The following is a 19,194-nucleotide window of genomic DNA, read 5'->3' as shown; positions in this document are numbered from 1 at the left end:
AAAGTACTATTCATGCTTAGAGAATTCATATATGTCTGAACAAATCAAACAAATATCTAAATGATAATGTAAAGTTGATGGTAAATGCTAACAGAAGAGCAGAATACTATGAGAACAATAGAACTTCTATTTTAGGCATCTAGAATCGTTTTTCTGTTTCAAAGATGACAAATTTCTTTGAAATAAAAAGTTTTTCTATGTAATAGACCAATAGTTTGAGTATTTTTATTTAATTAATTTAGTGCCATTATTATTCATTTATAATTTTATAATAGAAGTCTCCTTGTATTTTATGCCTTTCTTACAGTGGTAAATTACTTGAACATGTGAATATCTCAGCTTTTGGAATGTTATTTTTCTTGATCATCAATTTACTGCAATGTTGGAGGGCGGGTTAAAAAGGTGGTCTCAACATGCTCCTGTAGCTAAGAAGCTTGATGAAACAGCATGAGAAACTTTAGTTTTAGTGGCCAATAGCATAATTTAAAAACTTCTAATAATTTGACAGTATGGCTCAAAATTATAAAGAACAGCATCAAAAATCTAAAAAGAAAACAACTATCCCACTTTTATTTTTCTGCAAAATGAAAAATGCTGTTCTGTAACATGTTCTCTTAATGTCATGTGATTTTAATGTGCCAGTATGTCTATACTTCCATTTCCTATGAACCAAAATGAACAGTTATCTGGATCCATGCAATTTCAGACAAAATTATTCTTCTCACCTGAAGGTTATCAACCTGTACTTTCACAGCTTCCAAAGAACCAGTAAGAAGATAAAAACGTGACAAAGAATATCTGGCTTCTGTCAGGTAACTGTTCAGTTCTTCATAAGCCACTTTGTAAATGCTCCACTGCTCAAGAACAGATTGCAACAATATCTTCAGTTGACTAACCTAGGAGGAGGTACAAATAAAACCAAACATAAATTAAAAGCATTCAAGATATTTGGGGGTTGTTAAAGTTATTTTCTTCCTTTTGATCTCACATGTTTCTTGTCCCACATGCCTACTCTTAAATCTATTGTGAACAAAGACTGCACAACCATCAGCTGGACTTACACTGAGTACAGCATAAAGTTCTATTGAGTTTATGAAGGTTGGACGGCAGGGACTGAGAAGATATGAAAATTCATTTTAGCTTTGGTCCAAAGCAGGATCAAGAAAAAAATACTCAAGACTAGGAAACACATGTCCCTAAGACAGACAAATTAGCCATGGAAGTCAGCAGAAAGGCTAGTGCTAACAGAGGAGGCAGTCTGATGTTGATCAAACTTTGGATGTTGACAATTAATGCTGATCTCTTCTTTGTTCTGTGAGACCTGTGGACTTTAAAAGGTAGTTTCTTACAGACAATTTGGTACCTTTACACTAAATATCAGGAAGCAACTATAAAGCTTCAATTACAAGAATTAAAAGCATCCTTTAAATAGGAAATACTATAGTCATCTCATGCAGAGTGAACACACAAACTTGGGGATTGATAGATGGGAAGAAAGACACAATTCATAATCTCCTCCCCTACAATACATAAGAAATCCACCAGCTGCAACTGCTAATTCTCAGTCTCCTCCATGTCTTAGTCCTGGAGCTATAATTTGCCCTTTAATGATTCTTTTACCATGTGGTCCAAATTGGCCCAGGAATGCTTAATTTCTTGCAATGTATTCATAACAGCAGAAGAGACTTCCTCTTTCTTGTTCTGTACCAAAGAAAGACCACTCAGTTCTATATTTTCTAATTCTTTTTCCTTTGTTCTTATTGATTCTTCTAATTCCTGGGGGGAAAAAAAAAGGAGATACCTGAGTATTTTTGCTTGTTTAACTGGCTAAATAACACCATAGTTTAAAACATAGAAGTCATGCTTGTATATTTTGGCTTTTTATTCTCAAGGGATTCATAACTCCTCAGCAATTCCACTGAATATTTTATGTTCCCTTTAAAGCCTAGTAGTATGCTGTTAATTTAAACAGAAGCATGTCCTCTACATAAAAATTTTGTATAATCTTCTGCTTTCATGTAAGAGTACAAAGCTCATTAAAAATAAGACAGCAGGGCCAAACTTAATTACCTGTAGGCAAACACACATAGGATAGGGAATACACAAGAGGAATTAGAGATGTACGCATGCCTGCAGGGCTATTGTCATTGAGAGATGATGGGATGGCCCCTACGACCACAGCGTTGGAAGGGAAGAATACAGTCAGTTTAGGAAGGACAGACAGGGTAGGCAAGGAGCAGGTGTTTCCTTCTTATGTCAATGACCAGCTGAAGTGCATGGAGCTCTGCCCAGGGATGGATGAGGAGCTGAGGAAGAACTTATGGGTCAGGATTAAAGGAAGGGCAGGGACAAGTGATATTACAGTGGCGCTCTGCTACAGCCACCTAACCAGGAAGATCAAGCAGATGAGAACCTCTTTTAACAGAGAGCAGCAGCCCCACACACCCACAAGCCCTTGTCCTCCTGGGGGACTTCAACCACTCTCATATTTGTTGGAGAAACAACATAGCAGGACATAAGCAATCCAGAATGTTCCTGGAAAGCACTGATGACAACTTTCTACTCCAAGTGGTAGAGGAGCCAAAGAGAACAGGTGCTATGTTGGACCTTGTTCTCACCAACAAGTAGGGGCTGGTGGGGAATATGAAGTTCAAGGGCAGTCTGGGCTACACAGTGATCATGAAATTGTGAAGTTCAATATCTTTGGGGTGGCAAGGAGAGTACACAGCCAGCTCACTACCACGGGTTTCCAAAGAACAGACTTTGGCCTCTCCATGAATCTATTTGGCAGAGGGGAATATATTGTGTCTTAATTTGTCCTAGAACACTGAGAGGGCTTTTTACTTAGTCCAAAACTTGCTCAAGCCTCTGGAAAAAAAAATAATTTTGTCACGCAAGGAAAAGGACAAAATTACTTCCTAGGAAAAATGTCAATTTGCCATGATTTCTCACATGAAGTCTTTATTCCTTTGCCAGGTCCTAGCAAAGCCCCTTGCCTGCGGACAGTAAGCCTTTCCCTTTTCTAGATGACAAGTTTCATTGGACTCCAGCCAGTGACAATGAGCAACAGACTTTAGGAATTTTCTTCCTCAAGGGTGCTTGCCACTGGAAGCCATGAGCTTTGAAAGCCTTTTGCTCATTGCCTTAATAGCATGAGAACAAAGCCAGAAAATGAAGCACAAGAAGACTCAGTAAGCAACTGTGAGTCATATAGCATGTTCCCATAAGCTAATCCCTATCCAGGAAAACCTATATAATTCACAGCATGATGCAGGGAGATTCAGGAAAATTCTGCAGTGCTCAGACTCATATGGAAGTTCTGCAGCTCCAGGTAGCGCAAACACTGAGTCTGAGCAGAGTGGGGAATTATGGCTTGTAGGTTTCAGGCCAGCATAAATTTGTGTTTTACCTGTCAGTATGATATAGAAAGCAGACTGTGAGGTGATAGCAATCTTGTGTTATCCCTACATTAACTAGTATGTCACGTGATCTCAGGTTATATTGTAATTTTCTGCAAGCCTCTCCTTACTGAGAGAGATAGATCACTGGGGAAAGAAAAGAATAAAACAAAACTCCGGGCAAACTCAAATAAATTTCTCTCCCTGATTCCAAAAAACAAGTGACTCATTGCCATAACAGACTTTACATTTGAGATAGTTTGGAGAGTATTTGAAGGAAAATTCTGCCCAATCCTGCAAACATTTGCTATTACAAAATTTATCCTTGGACACATACAGTACACATTTGTCTATATACCTATGGACCAAATCCAGTGGTCTTTTCCAACCTAGTTGATTCTGCAATTCTGTGATTATGTGAGAGAACTTTTGCTGCCTTGTTTACACTTAGCCTTCTATTTTATTATTTCACATTTTTTCAAACATCTAGCCATGACCTTGTTCCAGACTACAGCCATAGTAACATTATCTTTTTTCAACCAGCTGACAACAGCACAAACACTTCTAAGTTGCACATAATAAATTTGACTTCCCAAGAAGTGAATTTTTACACTGATAAAAGGCATTTAAGTTTGTACAAGCTTGCTCCAAAATTCAGAATGTAAAACAGGCCAAAGTTTCAAACACCAAGAACAGAAAATATTTCTGGTTCTCTTTGAAAAGGACTTTCTTATTCATCATTTTAAACTCACAACTGAATGAAAGATGTATTATTTTTTCTAATCTGGGATGGGGGGAAAATGGTTGACTTCACTTATTAGAGCACTAAGCTGTAGCTAACATTGGTTAATAAATAAACTCTAAGTTTTGTACTAGCTGAACCGGATATTTGGGAGTGTCTGACACAGTTCTTTCTTAAACAATTTGTCTGTCTGCTGATCAAAGTCTTGCCATTCATAACTAACTCTCCGAGTGTATTTGCTAACTTCCCTGGCAAAAAGGCATATAAAAGGTGATAAATCAGATTCAGCTTTGAGCCTCAGCCAGGAACAGACTGTTGATTATGTCAGACTGTGCTAAATTACACTTGCATCAGTTGTATGGGCTTATTGTACTGAAACCATAAAGATACCTGAACTGAAACCAAGCACTCCAAACAGTTCGAAAACTTAGGTCAAGAATTTTGGAATAAACCCTGACCTCCAACATACCTGGCCTAACCACTTAATTGCCTTTACAGAAACAAAGATGTGTTTAATATACTAGTGAATACAGAGTAAATTTTGTTATGCATTTAATTTGAGTAAGTTTATGGAGAGCTAAATGCTAGATTACATTTGTCCCATTAGTTAAATGTATGCAGGAAGACAGCCATACCAAGATAAACATGCTTCCTACTTTCTCTAAGGGGATGAAAACACCAAGATTTCAGGCTTATGGTTGTTATAGTGACACATTTGTTATGGTGTAAAATTTATTATTTGATATCTGGTAGAACAAAATACTTCTGAACAAAAATTAGGTGATATCTGATACTATGTAGAGGCCTTGCCTAAAAATTCAAAAGTGTTTGTTTTGCCTATACACCTATAAGCTTTAATTCTTGCCTGACAGCTCCAGTAGTTTCTTACTATTTAAATATATGCTATTCTAAGTAAGATGTTCAGAAACAACTGTGATACTCTGTTCACTGCTCCGTAGTCCTTGTGTGAATTTTGTGTGAAAAACTGAGGTGGTTTTGAACTGATGTGCATTACATATTGCTGCACTTTGCCCTATCCCATCTTTGTCCATTGTATTTATGTTTCTTTCCTTTTCTGGAGAGTTGAATATTTGAGAATGAAAAAAAAAACATTTCCAACACATTCTGAATAAAAGCTTAAAGTCTACTTGGATTCTAGCATTTTTCTTTGAATAGTCAGGTGGAACATATTAGGTGGAAAAAGAATGGAAAATAGGGGGTGGAGGAAGGGTAGTGATAAAGAAGAAAAAACAAGTTTCAAGGACACTGAAGCATCATGTTCATGACATTAAGTTCCATAACATTGCCTAAACAGAAATGGCAACATATTCCTTTGACAATCTTCTAGTTCATTATACATGACATGCTTTGAAACGTCCAATGCAAAAAGAGTAATGACTTAATGACTTTTGTGGGTTTTGAACATCTTTGGGACATTATTGTTCCTTCCTCCTTTTTTATTGCTTGTACTTTAGGAATGAAATCTCTCCCTTGCTGAAAGAAAGAGGAGTTCATTCACTGACTTCACTATATGAATATTTCATACGGATTTATCAAGTTTTGTTTCGAAATCTTGGAAAGAGAATATTGTTATTTACAAGGGGACATTACCTGACAGTCTTTCAAAGAATTCTGTACTGAAGCCTGATCTCCAATTTTTTGTTGCTGTTTTAGCTTCTTCTCCTGGGTTTCAAACCAAGTTTTTAGGCATTGCACGTTATTTTCATATTCTGTCCAGGATTCCTGCAGGCTTTCCAACAGCTGGATCTGCAAAGAAAAATGAATTTATACTTTACCATACAATTATCTTTATTGTTGGGTCAACTAAATAAATCAGTGAAGACCAATGCTAACGAGTGCCTTCTTGACAGTACTTTGATTATGCTTGACAATGCTTTCAGAATTTAAAAACAGTATACGCGTTCATATTTAAATATATCTTCTATTTGTAATAGAGCTAATAATAAAATGCCTACTATATCCAGAAATAATAATATAGAGACAACATATTAAAATGTTATGACACACTGAAAGAAGCTAACACTTTAGCTGAACAATTTTATGAAGTGGAATTCTTTTCGAAGATCAAAGACTTCAGAATTTCCCAAAGAAAATTAAGCATTCAAACATACATTTGCTTATAACTGAGCTAAAGCAGATGAAGATTTATATTACCTCCTTTTTCAACTGAATACTTTTAAGTTACTTAGATTGTCTTGGGTGTTATTCAATGGCAAATGAGATAGCACTTCTAGTCTTAAAAAAAAAACAATGAAAGAAAACAACACCAGAATTTGAAAACAGCGGCATTGCCATATAAAGCTATCACATTACTTAAGACAAATTCCATAGTTGGTAATGAGCCATCATAATTAGATGTAGTCTTATTTAGAACTCAATGAATATGGGATGGTCAACAGCAACCTCGGCCACAGTAATGATGAGACAGTTGTGAATGAAGTAAGGAAAGCAAGTAGCAGACTAAAGATCCTTAGAATATCAGACTTTGGTTTGTTTGGGTAAACAGATCACATGGTAAGTTGTACTAAATTCCAAAGGAACCCAGGAAGCTTGTTGCTCTTCAAGAACAATTTTCTAAAGTCACAAAAACGACAAGACTGCAGAAAGTAGATCACAAACAATGGGCCAAGAATCATGGCCTGGCCATATAGGGCTACTGTTAGGAAAAAGAAAATGTTTTCTGGAACTAGCTAGTGAGGAAAGAAGCCCTTCCTGCTCCTCTTCACAAGTACATCAACAACTAAGAGGAAACCACAGAATAGCCTGAGATACAGTGTCTTCTTTGCTCTGATCTTACTGACAAGGTCTCCTCTCATGCTTTACAGGTCTTCATGTCAATCAACAAAGTTCAGCATACAGAGGTACCAGCTGTGGCAGAGGAGCAATGAATTAGGGGATACCTAAGGAATTTGGATATACAGTCCACAAAATCAGGCAGGAGGTATCCAAGGTGGTCAATGGTTTTTCAATAGTGCTGTCTATCACTTTTGAAAGATCATTATAGTTGCAGAAAGTGGCTGGTGGCTGGAAAAGGACATCCTTCAAATCTTGCCATATTTCATTTCCACATGCACAAAGAAGGAGAAGAAGGCACAAGCATGGTCTTACCATGGATAAATTGTGCCTAACCCAACTGCTTGTCTGTACTATGACGATATGACTGACACTGCGGACAAGTGAAGAGTAGTAGACACTTTTTACCTTGGCTTTTGCAAGACTTTTGATATGGTATCTCATAGGGTAGAAAAACTGAGGAGACATGGGCTAGACAGGAGGTCTAAAAATGAATGACATGACCAGAGTTATCAGGCTTAACGGTTCATGGTAAACATTTCAACATCTACCTGGCAGTCATTTACAAGATGCATCTTCAGGCTCAGTCCCGTGGTTTATACTATTTGGTACCTTCATCGATAAACTCAATGATGTGATAGATTGTGCTTTCAGCAGATTCACAGATGGTTACGCCTTGGGAGAAGTAGTTGATATGCTGGACAGTAGGGCTGCCATTGAGAGGAACCTCAGCATGATGGAGGAACAGGCCCACCAAATCTCATGAAATTCAGCAAAGACAAATGTAAAGTCTTGCACCTGGGACAAAATGGTGTCATGCAACAACATAGGCTGGCAGCAGGCTGAATAGAAGAAAAGGACCTAGGGGCTATGATGAGCAAGATCTTGAACATAATAAATCAGCTGTGGGCATTTGTGTTTGTTGATGAAGGCCAACTGTATCCTGTGTTAGATTACTAGGAGCACACTTAGTAGGTCAAGATCAGTGGCTCTTTCCTTCTTCGTAACATTTACAACCCATTTTGGGGCCTCCAGTGCAGGGAGAGATTGACAGAAGTGGTGTGTGGCCACTCAGGTTCTTAGGGGGCTGGAACACAAGACATACAAGGAGAGGATGGCTTCATTCAGCCTGAGAAAAAGAGGGCAAAGGAATCATCTCGCTGTGCCATCCACTCCCACTGGGAGGCAGGGGGAAGATGGAGGCAGACTACTCTTGAGCATATGCAGTGAAAGGAGAAGAGATAACAGTCACAAGTTGCAACAGGGGAAATTCTGATGGGGAACAAAACAAAAACTTGTCCCCCAGAATGATGGATAAGCATGAATGAGCTGCCCAGAGAAGTTGTGGAATCGCTCCTTCAAGATCCTTCAACATCAGATAACCAACTTCCTGCGCAATCAGACCTAACTCTAAAGTTAGTTCTATATGAGCAGGAGATTGAATCAGATAACCTGTAGAGGCTTTCAACTATTCTGATCTTATACTTCTATGTATTTTGAAAGTTCATTCCTAAGCAGCTAGATTTGTTTCTTTACCTTTTCTGTTATCAGGCCTTGAAGTATCTGCCAACGTCTGTTCATTGCTCCGAGCTGTTCTGCAAAATCAGTTTTGTCGCTGCGTTTACTTTCAACATCCTGGCTGCTGATTTGTAGCACTGATTGGTTCACAAAATCGACAGTCAACTGTTTGCAATTTAAATCTATCTTGAAACCCTAGAAGAAAAGAAGGAAATAAAAACCCCAACACATAAGTACCATAATTTCTCACCAGAGAAAAAATGTTCACAAATTACAACTTTATCACAATTTAATTAAAAGATTTTTAAGCAACTGACCAGAGACTAGAAACAAAACCCCTCCCACTGTAGCAAAGAGCAGGATCTGATGATGAAACTGACTAGGTACAATTCCATGGGACCCATTGAGATATATCTTAGGATCCTGAGGAACTGACTAATGTTGTCAGGCCACGTTCCATTGTATTTGAAAAGTCAAGGCAGTCAGGCAAAGTGCCTGATGATTGGAAAAGGGGAACATTGCTCCTATTACAAAGAGAGGAAAGGAAGACCTGGGGAACTACAGACCAGTCAGCCTCACTTCTGTCTGAGACGATCATAGAGTAGATCCTCACAGAACAATGTCAAGGCACATACAAGACCAGGAGGTGATTGCACCTGATCAATTTATTGGCCTTCTATGGGGTGACTGCACCAGTCAACAAGAGATGACGGGTTACCTAGATTTCTGTAAGGCTTTCAACACAGTCCCACATGACATGCTTAATTCCAAATTGGAGAAATATGTGTTTGAAGGGTGGACTACTCAAACCAGGTGGACTCTAGTGATGTCCCTTAGGTTTCTGTCTTGGGATCAGTGCTCTTTAATATCTATATCAATGACACAGACAGTGAGATCAACTGCATCCTCAGCAAGTTTGCAGGCAACACAAAGCTAAGCAGTGCAGTTGACATAACTGAAGGAACTGATGCCATTCGGGGGTCCTGGACAAACTTGAGAAGTTGGCCCACGAGAACCTCATGAAGTTCAACAAGTTCAAGTGCAAGGGGCTGCACCTGGGTTGGGGCAATCCCAAGCATGAGTACAGACAAGGAGATGAACTCATTGAGCACAGCCCTGCAGAGAAGGATTTGGGGGTTCTCATGGATGAAAAGCTGGACTTCAGCCACCAGTGTGCACTCACAGCCCACAAGGCCAACCGCATCCTGGGCTGCATCTAAAGAGGAGTGGCCAGCAGTTTGAGGGAGGTGATTCTCCCTCTCTGCTCTCATGAGACCACACAGGAATGCTGCATTCACTCTGGGGTCCTGGTGACAGGAAAGATGTGGACCTGTTGTAGTGGGTCCAAAGGAAGGCCACTAAGCTGATGACAGGGCAGGAACACTTCTCTTAAGACATGCTATGAGGGCTGTTCAGCCTGGAGAAGGCTCTCACTACCAGAAGGGGTCTTATAAAAAAAAGGGAGAGTGACTTTTTCCATGGGCAGATAGTGATAGCACAAGGAAGAAAAATTTCAAACTAAGAGAGGAGAAATTTAAATTAGATTTTAGGAAGGAGTTATTTATTCAGAGAGTGGTGGGGCACAGGAACAGGCAGCCCAGAAAAGTTGTAGTTGTCCCATCCTGGAAAGTGTTCAAAGCTAGGTGGAATGAGGCCCTGAGCAACCTGATCTAGTGGGTGGCACTACTCACTGGCAGAGGCTTGGAGCTAGATGATCTCTAAGGCCCCTTCCAATTCTAAGATTTATGATTTAGTCTCAATTTTTTTAATACAAAACCAGATAAAATGAAAAATATTCCAATATAAAAAGAAGATGAATAACCAAGAAGTAAAGCAATTTTTTTGGGGACTATTGAAACAAATCTGACATTGAGGAGAAATTCACTATGTGCAGATCTATTCTAAGACTGCTAATGATCCAGTTAAAGAAGTGAAATTGCGTTACATGTATATATGTTCGATAATTCAAAGGGAAAATCATTAACACTGCCATTCAGTACCTTGTACTTCCGCACGTAGTCCTGAATTACTTTCTGACCCACTACATTTTTTATAATTTCTTCATCCTGCTGAATAACATTTTCCATCAGGGAAATCCAGCTCATAACTTCGGTGATGGCATGGCGAGAAGGAATTTTGTCCATCTGGAGCTGTTGAGATAACAGACTTAGAACTCATGTTGTGAAGAAAACTGATTAGGATTCCTTGCTTTGCAGTACCACAGTGCACTTCCCTTACCTGCTCTTATCATGTTATTCCACATCCCTAACATATCTCTAAAGTTATAAAAAGAATTAAAAAAAATGTTTTAGTAGGAGGTATATTGTGTAACTCCTTGCATCCTAATAAGGAAATGTTATATTAAAGGCTTCTTATTTCCCTTCTTCACTGTACAAAGAAACTGGACAAGCACAAAGATTCAGTTTCTGATTTCCTAAATGTTCTTCATTCTCATTCCATAATTCTGTGCCAGGGCTTATGTAGCTGATCAACTTTAAACTACACTTTTCCTGTTTTTGCAAATGGCTAATTAACAGACTCATGGAAAATATTTTCATAATATTCTTGTGCAGCAATTTTCAAATGGGTTAATTTTGAATAGTACCTTTTTTTTGTTTCTATCTTCAAAGACACACTTTCGGTTTTTGATAGACTACTGTTCGCCAACACACATTTTCTCAGAAATGGGTTCTATAACATTTTTAGGTAGACATAGACATTTTGCATTACAAGACAATTCAGAGAACTACTGAAGGACATTATTTCATTTCCTGTAACAGACTCATTTAACATTTCTTACCCTTCCTCTCTCTCTCCAAATCACAATGTTATTACTAACTCTGAGAGCATTTCAAGTTATAAACCGAAGGAACAGCTTATACCGATAACCTCCTAGTAACTAAATAGTAAGTCAACTTTTCATTCAGTATAATTCGTTAACTTCAGTGTTATAGCATTAAAAACCCAAAACTACACAATCAAAAGCCTCCTACTCCTACACACACTAGCAGAAATAATGAACAACACTTTTAGATTTATTTTGTCTTTTACAGACTTGAACCTAATCTATTCAATTTGAACAAAACCACCATCCAAACCTGACAGGACACAGGGATATGAACTCCCCTTTTCCAGAAAGCATAGCAGCATGTTGATAAAACCCTCATCTCTCCTTTGGTTAAACTTTAAAAAATGTAACCATGAAAGTCTGAAATTAACACCAATTTGTGTAAGACAGTATGGGCAGGTAGGACTTGAAACTAAGCATAAGCTTTCCCAGAATAAAACAGGAATGACATTGTTCCTATCATGCCTCACACGGATAAATTGAAAAGCAAGCAACTAGGCAGTGCCAAGTGTCTGAGTTTATGGAATATCAAAGGATATCTCTGGCTTTCTTACCTGGTGCAATTTCTCTTGTACTGCTGGGATTTGTGTGAGCAGCTCTGTCCACTGAGTTTCAATGTGGGACAATCCTGCACGCAATGCTGCTGTATCTACTTTCTTAAGCCTGAGGAGCTGGTTTCCAGTGCTCAGGACAGAAGATTTCTGTGATGATTTAGCATCCACTTCTTTTGAAAACTCCTGTAAGCAGAACCATTTTTGTGCAAATAGTCAAGTACATTTCTATAGTACTTAAAGCTTTACCTCAGAAAGCTAAGAATATCACCCCTTGCCATTAAAATATATACTTTCTATTAGTGTCTACTGGCTATCTTTCAGACTAATCAAGAAGAAAAATCGTTTCCAGTCATAAAATCGTTTTCTGTTTTCAGAATCATCAAGGTTTACAATCATTTCACATAGCAAAGGAGTGCTAATGTGCCTATACACCAGTATTTTGAAGAAAAGCATATCTACAGAAACAGATTTATTTTGATACGCTCTATTTCAATGATGAAAAAAAGTATAACCATTTGATTAATCAACTGTTTACTCGTAATTGGAGAGAAAGATGTGTCCCAGGTCCATGAATGACTTACCAAAAAGGAGTTCAGGTGGTCTCGGACTGTTTCCAGTTCCTGAGGAACTGTCAAAGACTGCTGGCTCCAAAACTCAAGTCGCTCCTTTGCAGATTGTAACCACTGTGTCAATTCATTTGATTCACTTTGATACCTGTAAAGATGTTTAAAAAAGACATTGCCACATTTTGCCTCCAACTGAAAGTCTCTCCTCCATGGATGAGAGGAAGATACTGAATGGTAGACTTAAAATAAAAATATTTTCTTCCCTTTGTAAAATTTGAGAAAAATGTAATTTAATTTTACAAACAAGGATGGTATCAGGAAGCTCTTATTTTAGCCATTAGGCTCACAATTTCTAACAGTGCCTTCATTTTGCCGCTTAGGAAAAACTAATTTTAATGAAGTACTAGTAACTAGGTTACAAAATTCTTTAGACAAGACAAACAAACAGCTTTTTGATTTCCATTAGAAGGCTCAGTCTTACTAAAGCTTTACCACAAAGTATCTCAGAGCAGAATTTTTTTTTTTCAGAAACCATTTCCATATTGTTTCACATGCCAAGCAATTAATGAGATGACAGAACAAGAGTGTCTCCACATAAGCCTGGATTCATGACTAATAGACAAATATTGCATACCATTTAGAAAACTTATTTAAAAAGTAGCATATGAATACTAGTAGAGGTAGCTAAACCTCCCTTCCATACATGCAATGACACAGACCCACAAGAGCCCTACCAGAATATACTGAGGCTACTCAGGCAAAGCACATACCATTTCTCATCAACCTGTATACACATGGGGTTTCTAAATTAGTCATCTAACTAAGGTGTTTTCTGACTTCCTCCCATCAGCTCTTACCTGCTACATGTTTTATTATAAATGAGAGAGTACAACAGCACTTCTATGGAACAGAAGAGTCGTCAAACTATGACATACATCTCAAAGTACTTTCTTTAAAATGTTGAATCTAATAGTTCTACATTCAGAATGGCTTTGACCTGAACAGCACAGGTGGAGAACTTTTTATTGTCCATTTCATCAGTAGTACCTTGTCCAGTGCTTCAGTATTGTCTCCAGCCTGTGAAGCTCCTTGGTAACTTTGCTGGTGTTACTTAACCAGTGTTCTCCTAGTTGGTTCAGCTGACTTTCGAGATCTGAGCAGCTAACAGAAAAAAGGAGCCTTTTCCCATCATCCAGCACTTGGTATAATTTAGGTTGGTATTCAGTCAGGTTAGATCTCAGATGCTGTAATGACAGATGAGATGGTTAGACAGCTCTGAACGTCTCCGAGACCACACTTTCTCACCATTTAGTTTTCTTTTACTGCATTTTTTAAGCATATCTAATGTCACCCACCATGGCACATCATATTTTTTCTCTCTGCTTCACCTCTAGAACCAAAACAAACAATGCCTGGCATTAAACAAAACTAAAATATCCCCCTGACCCCACAATAAATTGCTTAAGGTGTCCTTATAGCATCAGAAAAGCAGAAAGCTGTCTGGTAAAAGACCAATACACATAACAAATTCAGAGTAGACAGTCAATTTTCAAGACACATCTGACAGACATTTTTCTGTAAAACAAAACAAGAGAACAAAAAACCCCAACTAACATGTCTAATACAAGGAGAAAAACATAAAACACAAGACCAAAAAACAAGATGTGGTAGAAAACTTATATTGAAACTACTTGTTGCATTTGAGGAGGAAGGCAACTCAAGGAACCACAGGTTGTTCAGCCTCACCTTGATCTCTTGAAAGACCATGGAACATATCCTCTTGGAATCCATTTTCAAGGACAATAAGGACGAAAAGTTAACCAGGAATACTTAGCTTGGGTTCAATAACTTGACAGCCTTTTCATGATAAAATTACTGTCTCCGTGGATGAGACTGACTTCAGTATGGCCCCTGACACCATTCCCCACAGGACCCTTCTCTAGGAGTGGAGAGAATGTGGCCTGGACTGTTACATGGGTTGAAAAGGAGTTGCATTACTAGTTTCAAACACTAGTGAACAAAGACTTGATGCCTGGCTGGCAGTTTGCAATGGGCAGAGTACTCCAAAGATTGTTAATATTTTATGTCAGACATGGTCAATGTCTCAACAGCATGGATCATGAAAGACAGGATTCCCTCAGTAAATTTGTGGATGATACTAATTTAGGGAGAGTATTTGAGACAAAAAACGGCAGACTTCATCCACAGATACTTTACTAAATTTGAGGTTGTAGACAGCAAACACCTTAGAAGGATCAAGAAGTGAAAACTGTACCTTGGGCAGATGAACCCTGTTTCTCAGTACAGGTTAGGAACGGAATGGCTAGTGTATTTAACCTGGCATCTTCTATAACCAAGACATTGTGAATAAGGCAAGCCACACTACTAGCCTATATTAGGACTGTGAACTATGAAATGAAGTTATTTTATTATCTTCATCTATCTGGAGCTGATGAGGCCACATCTATCTCATCTGATTGTGCTTTGACTCCATCACCCACTGAGTTGAGGAAGAAGGAAGTACTCAGGGTCTAGTGTAAAACTATTAAGTTATTTAGGGACTTAAGTACATGTCCTTTACTAAGAGGCTGAGGCTGCGCTTGCTTTAGATTGACAAACAGAAGACTAAGGACTGGTCTAACAAAGGTCTACAACTATTTGGAGTAGAATTAAAAAGATGATAAAGGTGAATGCTCCTCAGTAGCACCACACAATACAAAAAGGACAATGGTGTCAAGCTGCAAGTTGAAGGTACAGATTGTGCATTATAGAAATCTTTTCAGTAGGTAGAGGTGCAGGACTAGAATTGGTCCCCTGGTCAGCTGTGAGATTTTCATCTTTCAACATTTCCAAAGCTGTCACTGCGCCAGCCCATAACTGTACCGCTTCAAGTGGGAAGCTGGACTAGATGACCTTCAGAGATCCCTTTCATCCAACTTTTCTGTAGAGAATGTTTAAAAAGCACCAACCTGAAAAAGTGTAATTCGGTCTGTTAGCCTGTCCTCTGTCTCTTCCACCAAACCAAGAGTGGGGATGTTTCCCTCAACAGCCTCCAGCTGTCTGGTAAGTTCCTGGTAATCTTCATCCAGATGCATCCAGGTCTACAAGAAAAAATTATCCGTGCAGAGGGTGAATCTGGGTATCTAGAATTATTACTTGCATTTTTGATCTGAAACCCTACAGCTACAAGGTTGAGAAAGTATAGAAATAACAGTACAAATGTCTAGCAAACCCATAATAGACACCATCTCTGTGGCAAGCTCAACTTTTCATTAGAACACATGGATAAAACTGTCATGTTCACCCTATTGACTAAAGCTAAGCAGCACTTTAAACTTAGAGGAAAACAACTTGTGTTACCTGCAGGGCACAACAGTTAAACAGAAAAGATTGCACAATAGTCTACCAGTGCCTTGTGTGTATGACAAAAGGGACTGATGTCCATCAATTCTGTTCAAGGACAGGAAATTGACATTATAGAATATCCTGGTCATTGATCACAATGGCAGTACAAAAAAGACCACAAAAATTCTCACCTCTAGAATGTATTCCAGCTCCACACCTCGCTTATGAGCCAGCTTTAATACAGCTGAAGCTTGTGTCATTAGCTCTGAATGTGACTGAGTTTCCTTTAAGAGAGCAAAGGTAGTCATCTTTCTAAAAAGTGTTTCTGTCAGGATCATGTGAGACTCCAATCCTTGAAAATATTCCTGAAAAATTTGGGTGTGAGGATAGAGAAAGTATAAAAAAGAGAAAATGCAATTGTTACTGAATTCATTACCTCTAAACCAACATTTTAAGACATAGGACATTACAGTTAACTATCTATAGACACAGAATTAGATAAACTTTTCACTCCACAACAGTTCACAAAGTTCTGTAACCCAATTGAAAGAGGACAATAGTCTTTCAAAGAAAGTCATTCTTTCCAAGCAAATTCCATCCTGACCCTGATTCCATAAACAAAAATAGCTTAAATCAGATAGCCATTCCCAAAAAACTTGGTGAAAATCCTTGTTATATTTGTGGGTGTTATTTGCAAATTTCTGTTGACAATAGAGTGGTGGATGAAATTGTCATATAGCATGACAGGACAAGACTAGGAAGTTGTTATTAGAATAATAAAGAAAATGAAATCTACCTGGGTTCACATTCAACAAAGCATTTGAAACTCTGTCAGAACAGTTCCTTGACTCCAACTTAAAATACAATCAGGACCCCCATTCTGAAAAGCTTCTGAATCTTTAGGAACAAGAAAGTTAGCATTTGGTCTTTACAAGTGTCCTGGTTCAGTTGGGTTAGAGTTAATTTTCTTCTTAGTAGGCTGGTACAATGCTGTGTTTTGGATTTACTATGGGAATAATGTTGCTGACACACTGATATTTTGTTTGTTGCTGAGTAGCGCTTACGCTAAGTCAAGGACTTTTCAGTTTCCCATGCTCTGCCAGGAAGGAGATGCGTGATAAACTGGGAGGGAGCATGGCCAGAAAAATTGACCTGAATGAGCCAAAGTGATACTCCATACCATAGAACATCAAGCTCAGTATATAAACTTGGAGTAGCAGCCTGGAAGCTCCTGATCACTGCTTGGGGATTGGTCAGGAGGTGGTGATCAACTGTATTGTGCATCACTTATTTATTTCTCTTGTGTTTATTGCTCTCCCCATTACAATTATATTTATTATTTCTATTAGCAGTAGTAGTACTGTTATTAGTATTAGTATTATATTTTATCTTCTTTCAATTATTAAACTGTTTGTATTTCAAGCCATGAGGTTTACTTTTTCTTTCCAATTCTCCTTCTTCTCCAGGAAGGAAGTGGGGAGTGAGGAAGCAGCTATGTGGCACTTAGTTGCTGGCAGGGGTTAACCATGACAACAAGCTTACAGTCATGATCAGTTCTGAAACATGTCCCATTTCTTACCTTATGTTTGTCAAGCAGCAATTGAACCTCTCCCTTAGAAGAAACAATCATTTTCTGGTCACCAGCCATTTTTTCTTGGCCTGTTTCTACCAGGTCAGCCAGATCCTGCACAGCTCGCTCACACTGACTCTTAAGAGCCATATTCTGATTCAGATCACTCCGCCTGGATCCAATGATCATCATCAGCTCATCATACTTAACCTTGGGAGCAAAGGGGAGCAAAGGTGATTCTTATTTCACACCTGACATGTCTTCCGAGAAGCAATCTTATTGTGCCTGTACTCCTCTGTGAATATTAGCAGAACAACATCTATTTTCAGCTCAAAAAGAATTTGCAGATATACTGACTTCCTTGATAAATTAACAAATCACCATTTAAAGACAATAAAAATAAGCAAGACCTACAACTCTTTTAAGTGCATGCATTCAGGAACAAAATTAGCAGAAGCCCAAATGATTGATGTAAGTAACAAAGAAGTAGGGTAGTTGGGCTTAAGTCTTAAAAAAAGAGAGACTACTGTGCACTGCAGATGCTGTTTACATTTTATTTTCTGTAAGGCAGAGGGCTGGATTGACTCCATCATGAATACAGACTACAGGCACCTCAAAGTCAGACTTGTTTCCTTTTCCTGCCCCTGTATATTACTGGTAGCAAGCAAGATACTTACAACTTAATGTAAAAACCAAACTATGCCTAAAATAGCAAAATATTCATATAGAACAGTAACGTGTAGAAAAGGTGCAGGACACAGTGTTCTCATACAGGCAAATTACAAAACAAGCCAAAATAACAAATCTCAGCAGTTCCTGAATGTTATTACTCATCTTGTATACCTCAGCCATAAAAGGGAGAATAACCTACAGATGCTTTTCTTCACCTGAACAGGAATTCGTTCTTGTTTTGCTTTTGAGAATATGTCTGACTGTGAGAATAACCCCACACTTTTGATCAAAACAAGATATTCAGAAACTAATAAACAAAAACGTCTCTATGAACATCCAGTGCTGCAACAAAGTGCCCACCCTCACACTTCAGGATGGTTCTCCTAGGTTGAAACAGAAAATTGTGAGAAGTACAACTGTTAAAAGAAGCAAAAGGAAGCCTTTTCTAAAAACTGAAATGAAGAGGAGCAGGCAAATAATTACAAACAAAGAAAACAAACAAACAAACAAACATCCAAAACCCCAAACCAGGAGAAGGCACTAAGACCAAGAGGATAAAGAACTGGACAAAAGACATATTGGTACAAATTCCTTGTCATTGATTTTTAATTGCTATCACTGTCTTGTTGGCTTAATAAGTTTATGGTCCACTTTCAGCTGTTTAATTTGCTTCTAACTTATTTTTATGTCATTGCAAATGGTAAAATTCAGTAATAAACGTCTCTTTGATCTTTCCTTAATCATTTCCCATCATCAGCACCAAAATGGTCACAAAAGTTTCAACAGATTTATAGAAGTTCTGGATCAATTGCCCACACACACTTACAACGAGAGGTATTCTAGTAAAAGCAGAACATTTCCAGCTTTGGGTCACACTTAGCTCTCTATCCCACTTCACCCCCCTCCTTTTTTTGAATGACAAAAGTAAGACAGCCCCTAAACCACAGATCATAAGACACTGGAGAGAACAGGGATGAATCTTCAGCTGACATCTGTTTACATGCTTAACTCTATCTGTTTGAAAAAGGAGACAACAAGAGATGACAGAAAACCTGTTTTTCTAGATTTTTAAAATAATACTCCTAACAACAGAGATGTTAGAAAATCCAAATAGGCAAAACCAGAAAAACTAGGTGAATCAGAGAGAACGTAATTTTTTATACACAC

At 38.3% G+C, this 19,194-nt stretch overlaps 1 protein-coding gene across 6 annotated transcripts in view; it reads right to left on the bottom strand.

Moving 5' to 3' along the window:
• The window catches only part of SYNE1 (spectrin repeat containing nuclear envelope protein 1), a 255,666-nt gene that overhangs the window by 61,124 nt on the left and 175,348 nt on the right, over nucleotides 1-19,194 (bottom strand). For all 6 annotated transcript variants that reach the window (XM_071549312.1, XM_071549313.1, XM_071549303.1 and 3 more), the window contains 11 exons: nucleotides 17,365-17,565; nucleotides 15,977-16,150; nucleotides 15,410-15,541; nucleotides 13,488-13,684; nucleotides 12,456-12,588; nucleotides 11,875-12,057; nucleotides 10,473-10,622; nucleotides 8,491-8,667; nucleotides 5,752-5,907; nucleotides 1,621-1,776; nucleotides 726-896 (listed from right to left, as the gene is read on the bottom strand). In XM_071549312.1, coding sequence (XP_071405413.1) covers nucleotides 726-896; nucleotides 1,621-1,776; nucleotides 5,752-5,907; nucleotides 8,491-8,667; nucleotides 10,473-10,622; nucleotides 11,875-12,057; nucleotides 12,456-12,588; nucleotides 13,488-13,684; nucleotides 15,410-15,541; nucleotides 15,977-16,150; nucleotides 17,365-17,565 — 1,830 coding nt within the window. The remainder of the gene's footprint in view (nucleotides 1-725; nucleotides 897-1,620; nucleotides 1,777-5,751; nucleotides 5,908-8,490; nucleotides 8,668-10,472; nucleotides 10,623-11,874; nucleotides 12,058-12,455; nucleotides 12,589-13,487; nucleotides 13,685-15,409; nucleotides 15,542-15,976; nucleotides 16,151-17,364; nucleotides 17,566-19,194) is intronic.

This window comes from Pithys albifrons, chromosome 2 (assembly GCF_047495875.1).
Source record: "Pithys albifrons albifrons isolate INPA30051 chromosome 2, PitAlb_v1, whole genome shotgun sequence".
Taxonomy (NCBI): domain Eukaryota; kingdom Metazoa; phylum Chordata; class Aves; order Passeriformes; family Thamnophilidae; genus Pithys; species Pithys albifrons.
Note: the sequence above shows the minus strand (reverse complement) of the source record. Positions and strands in the feature narration are given on the sequence as shown.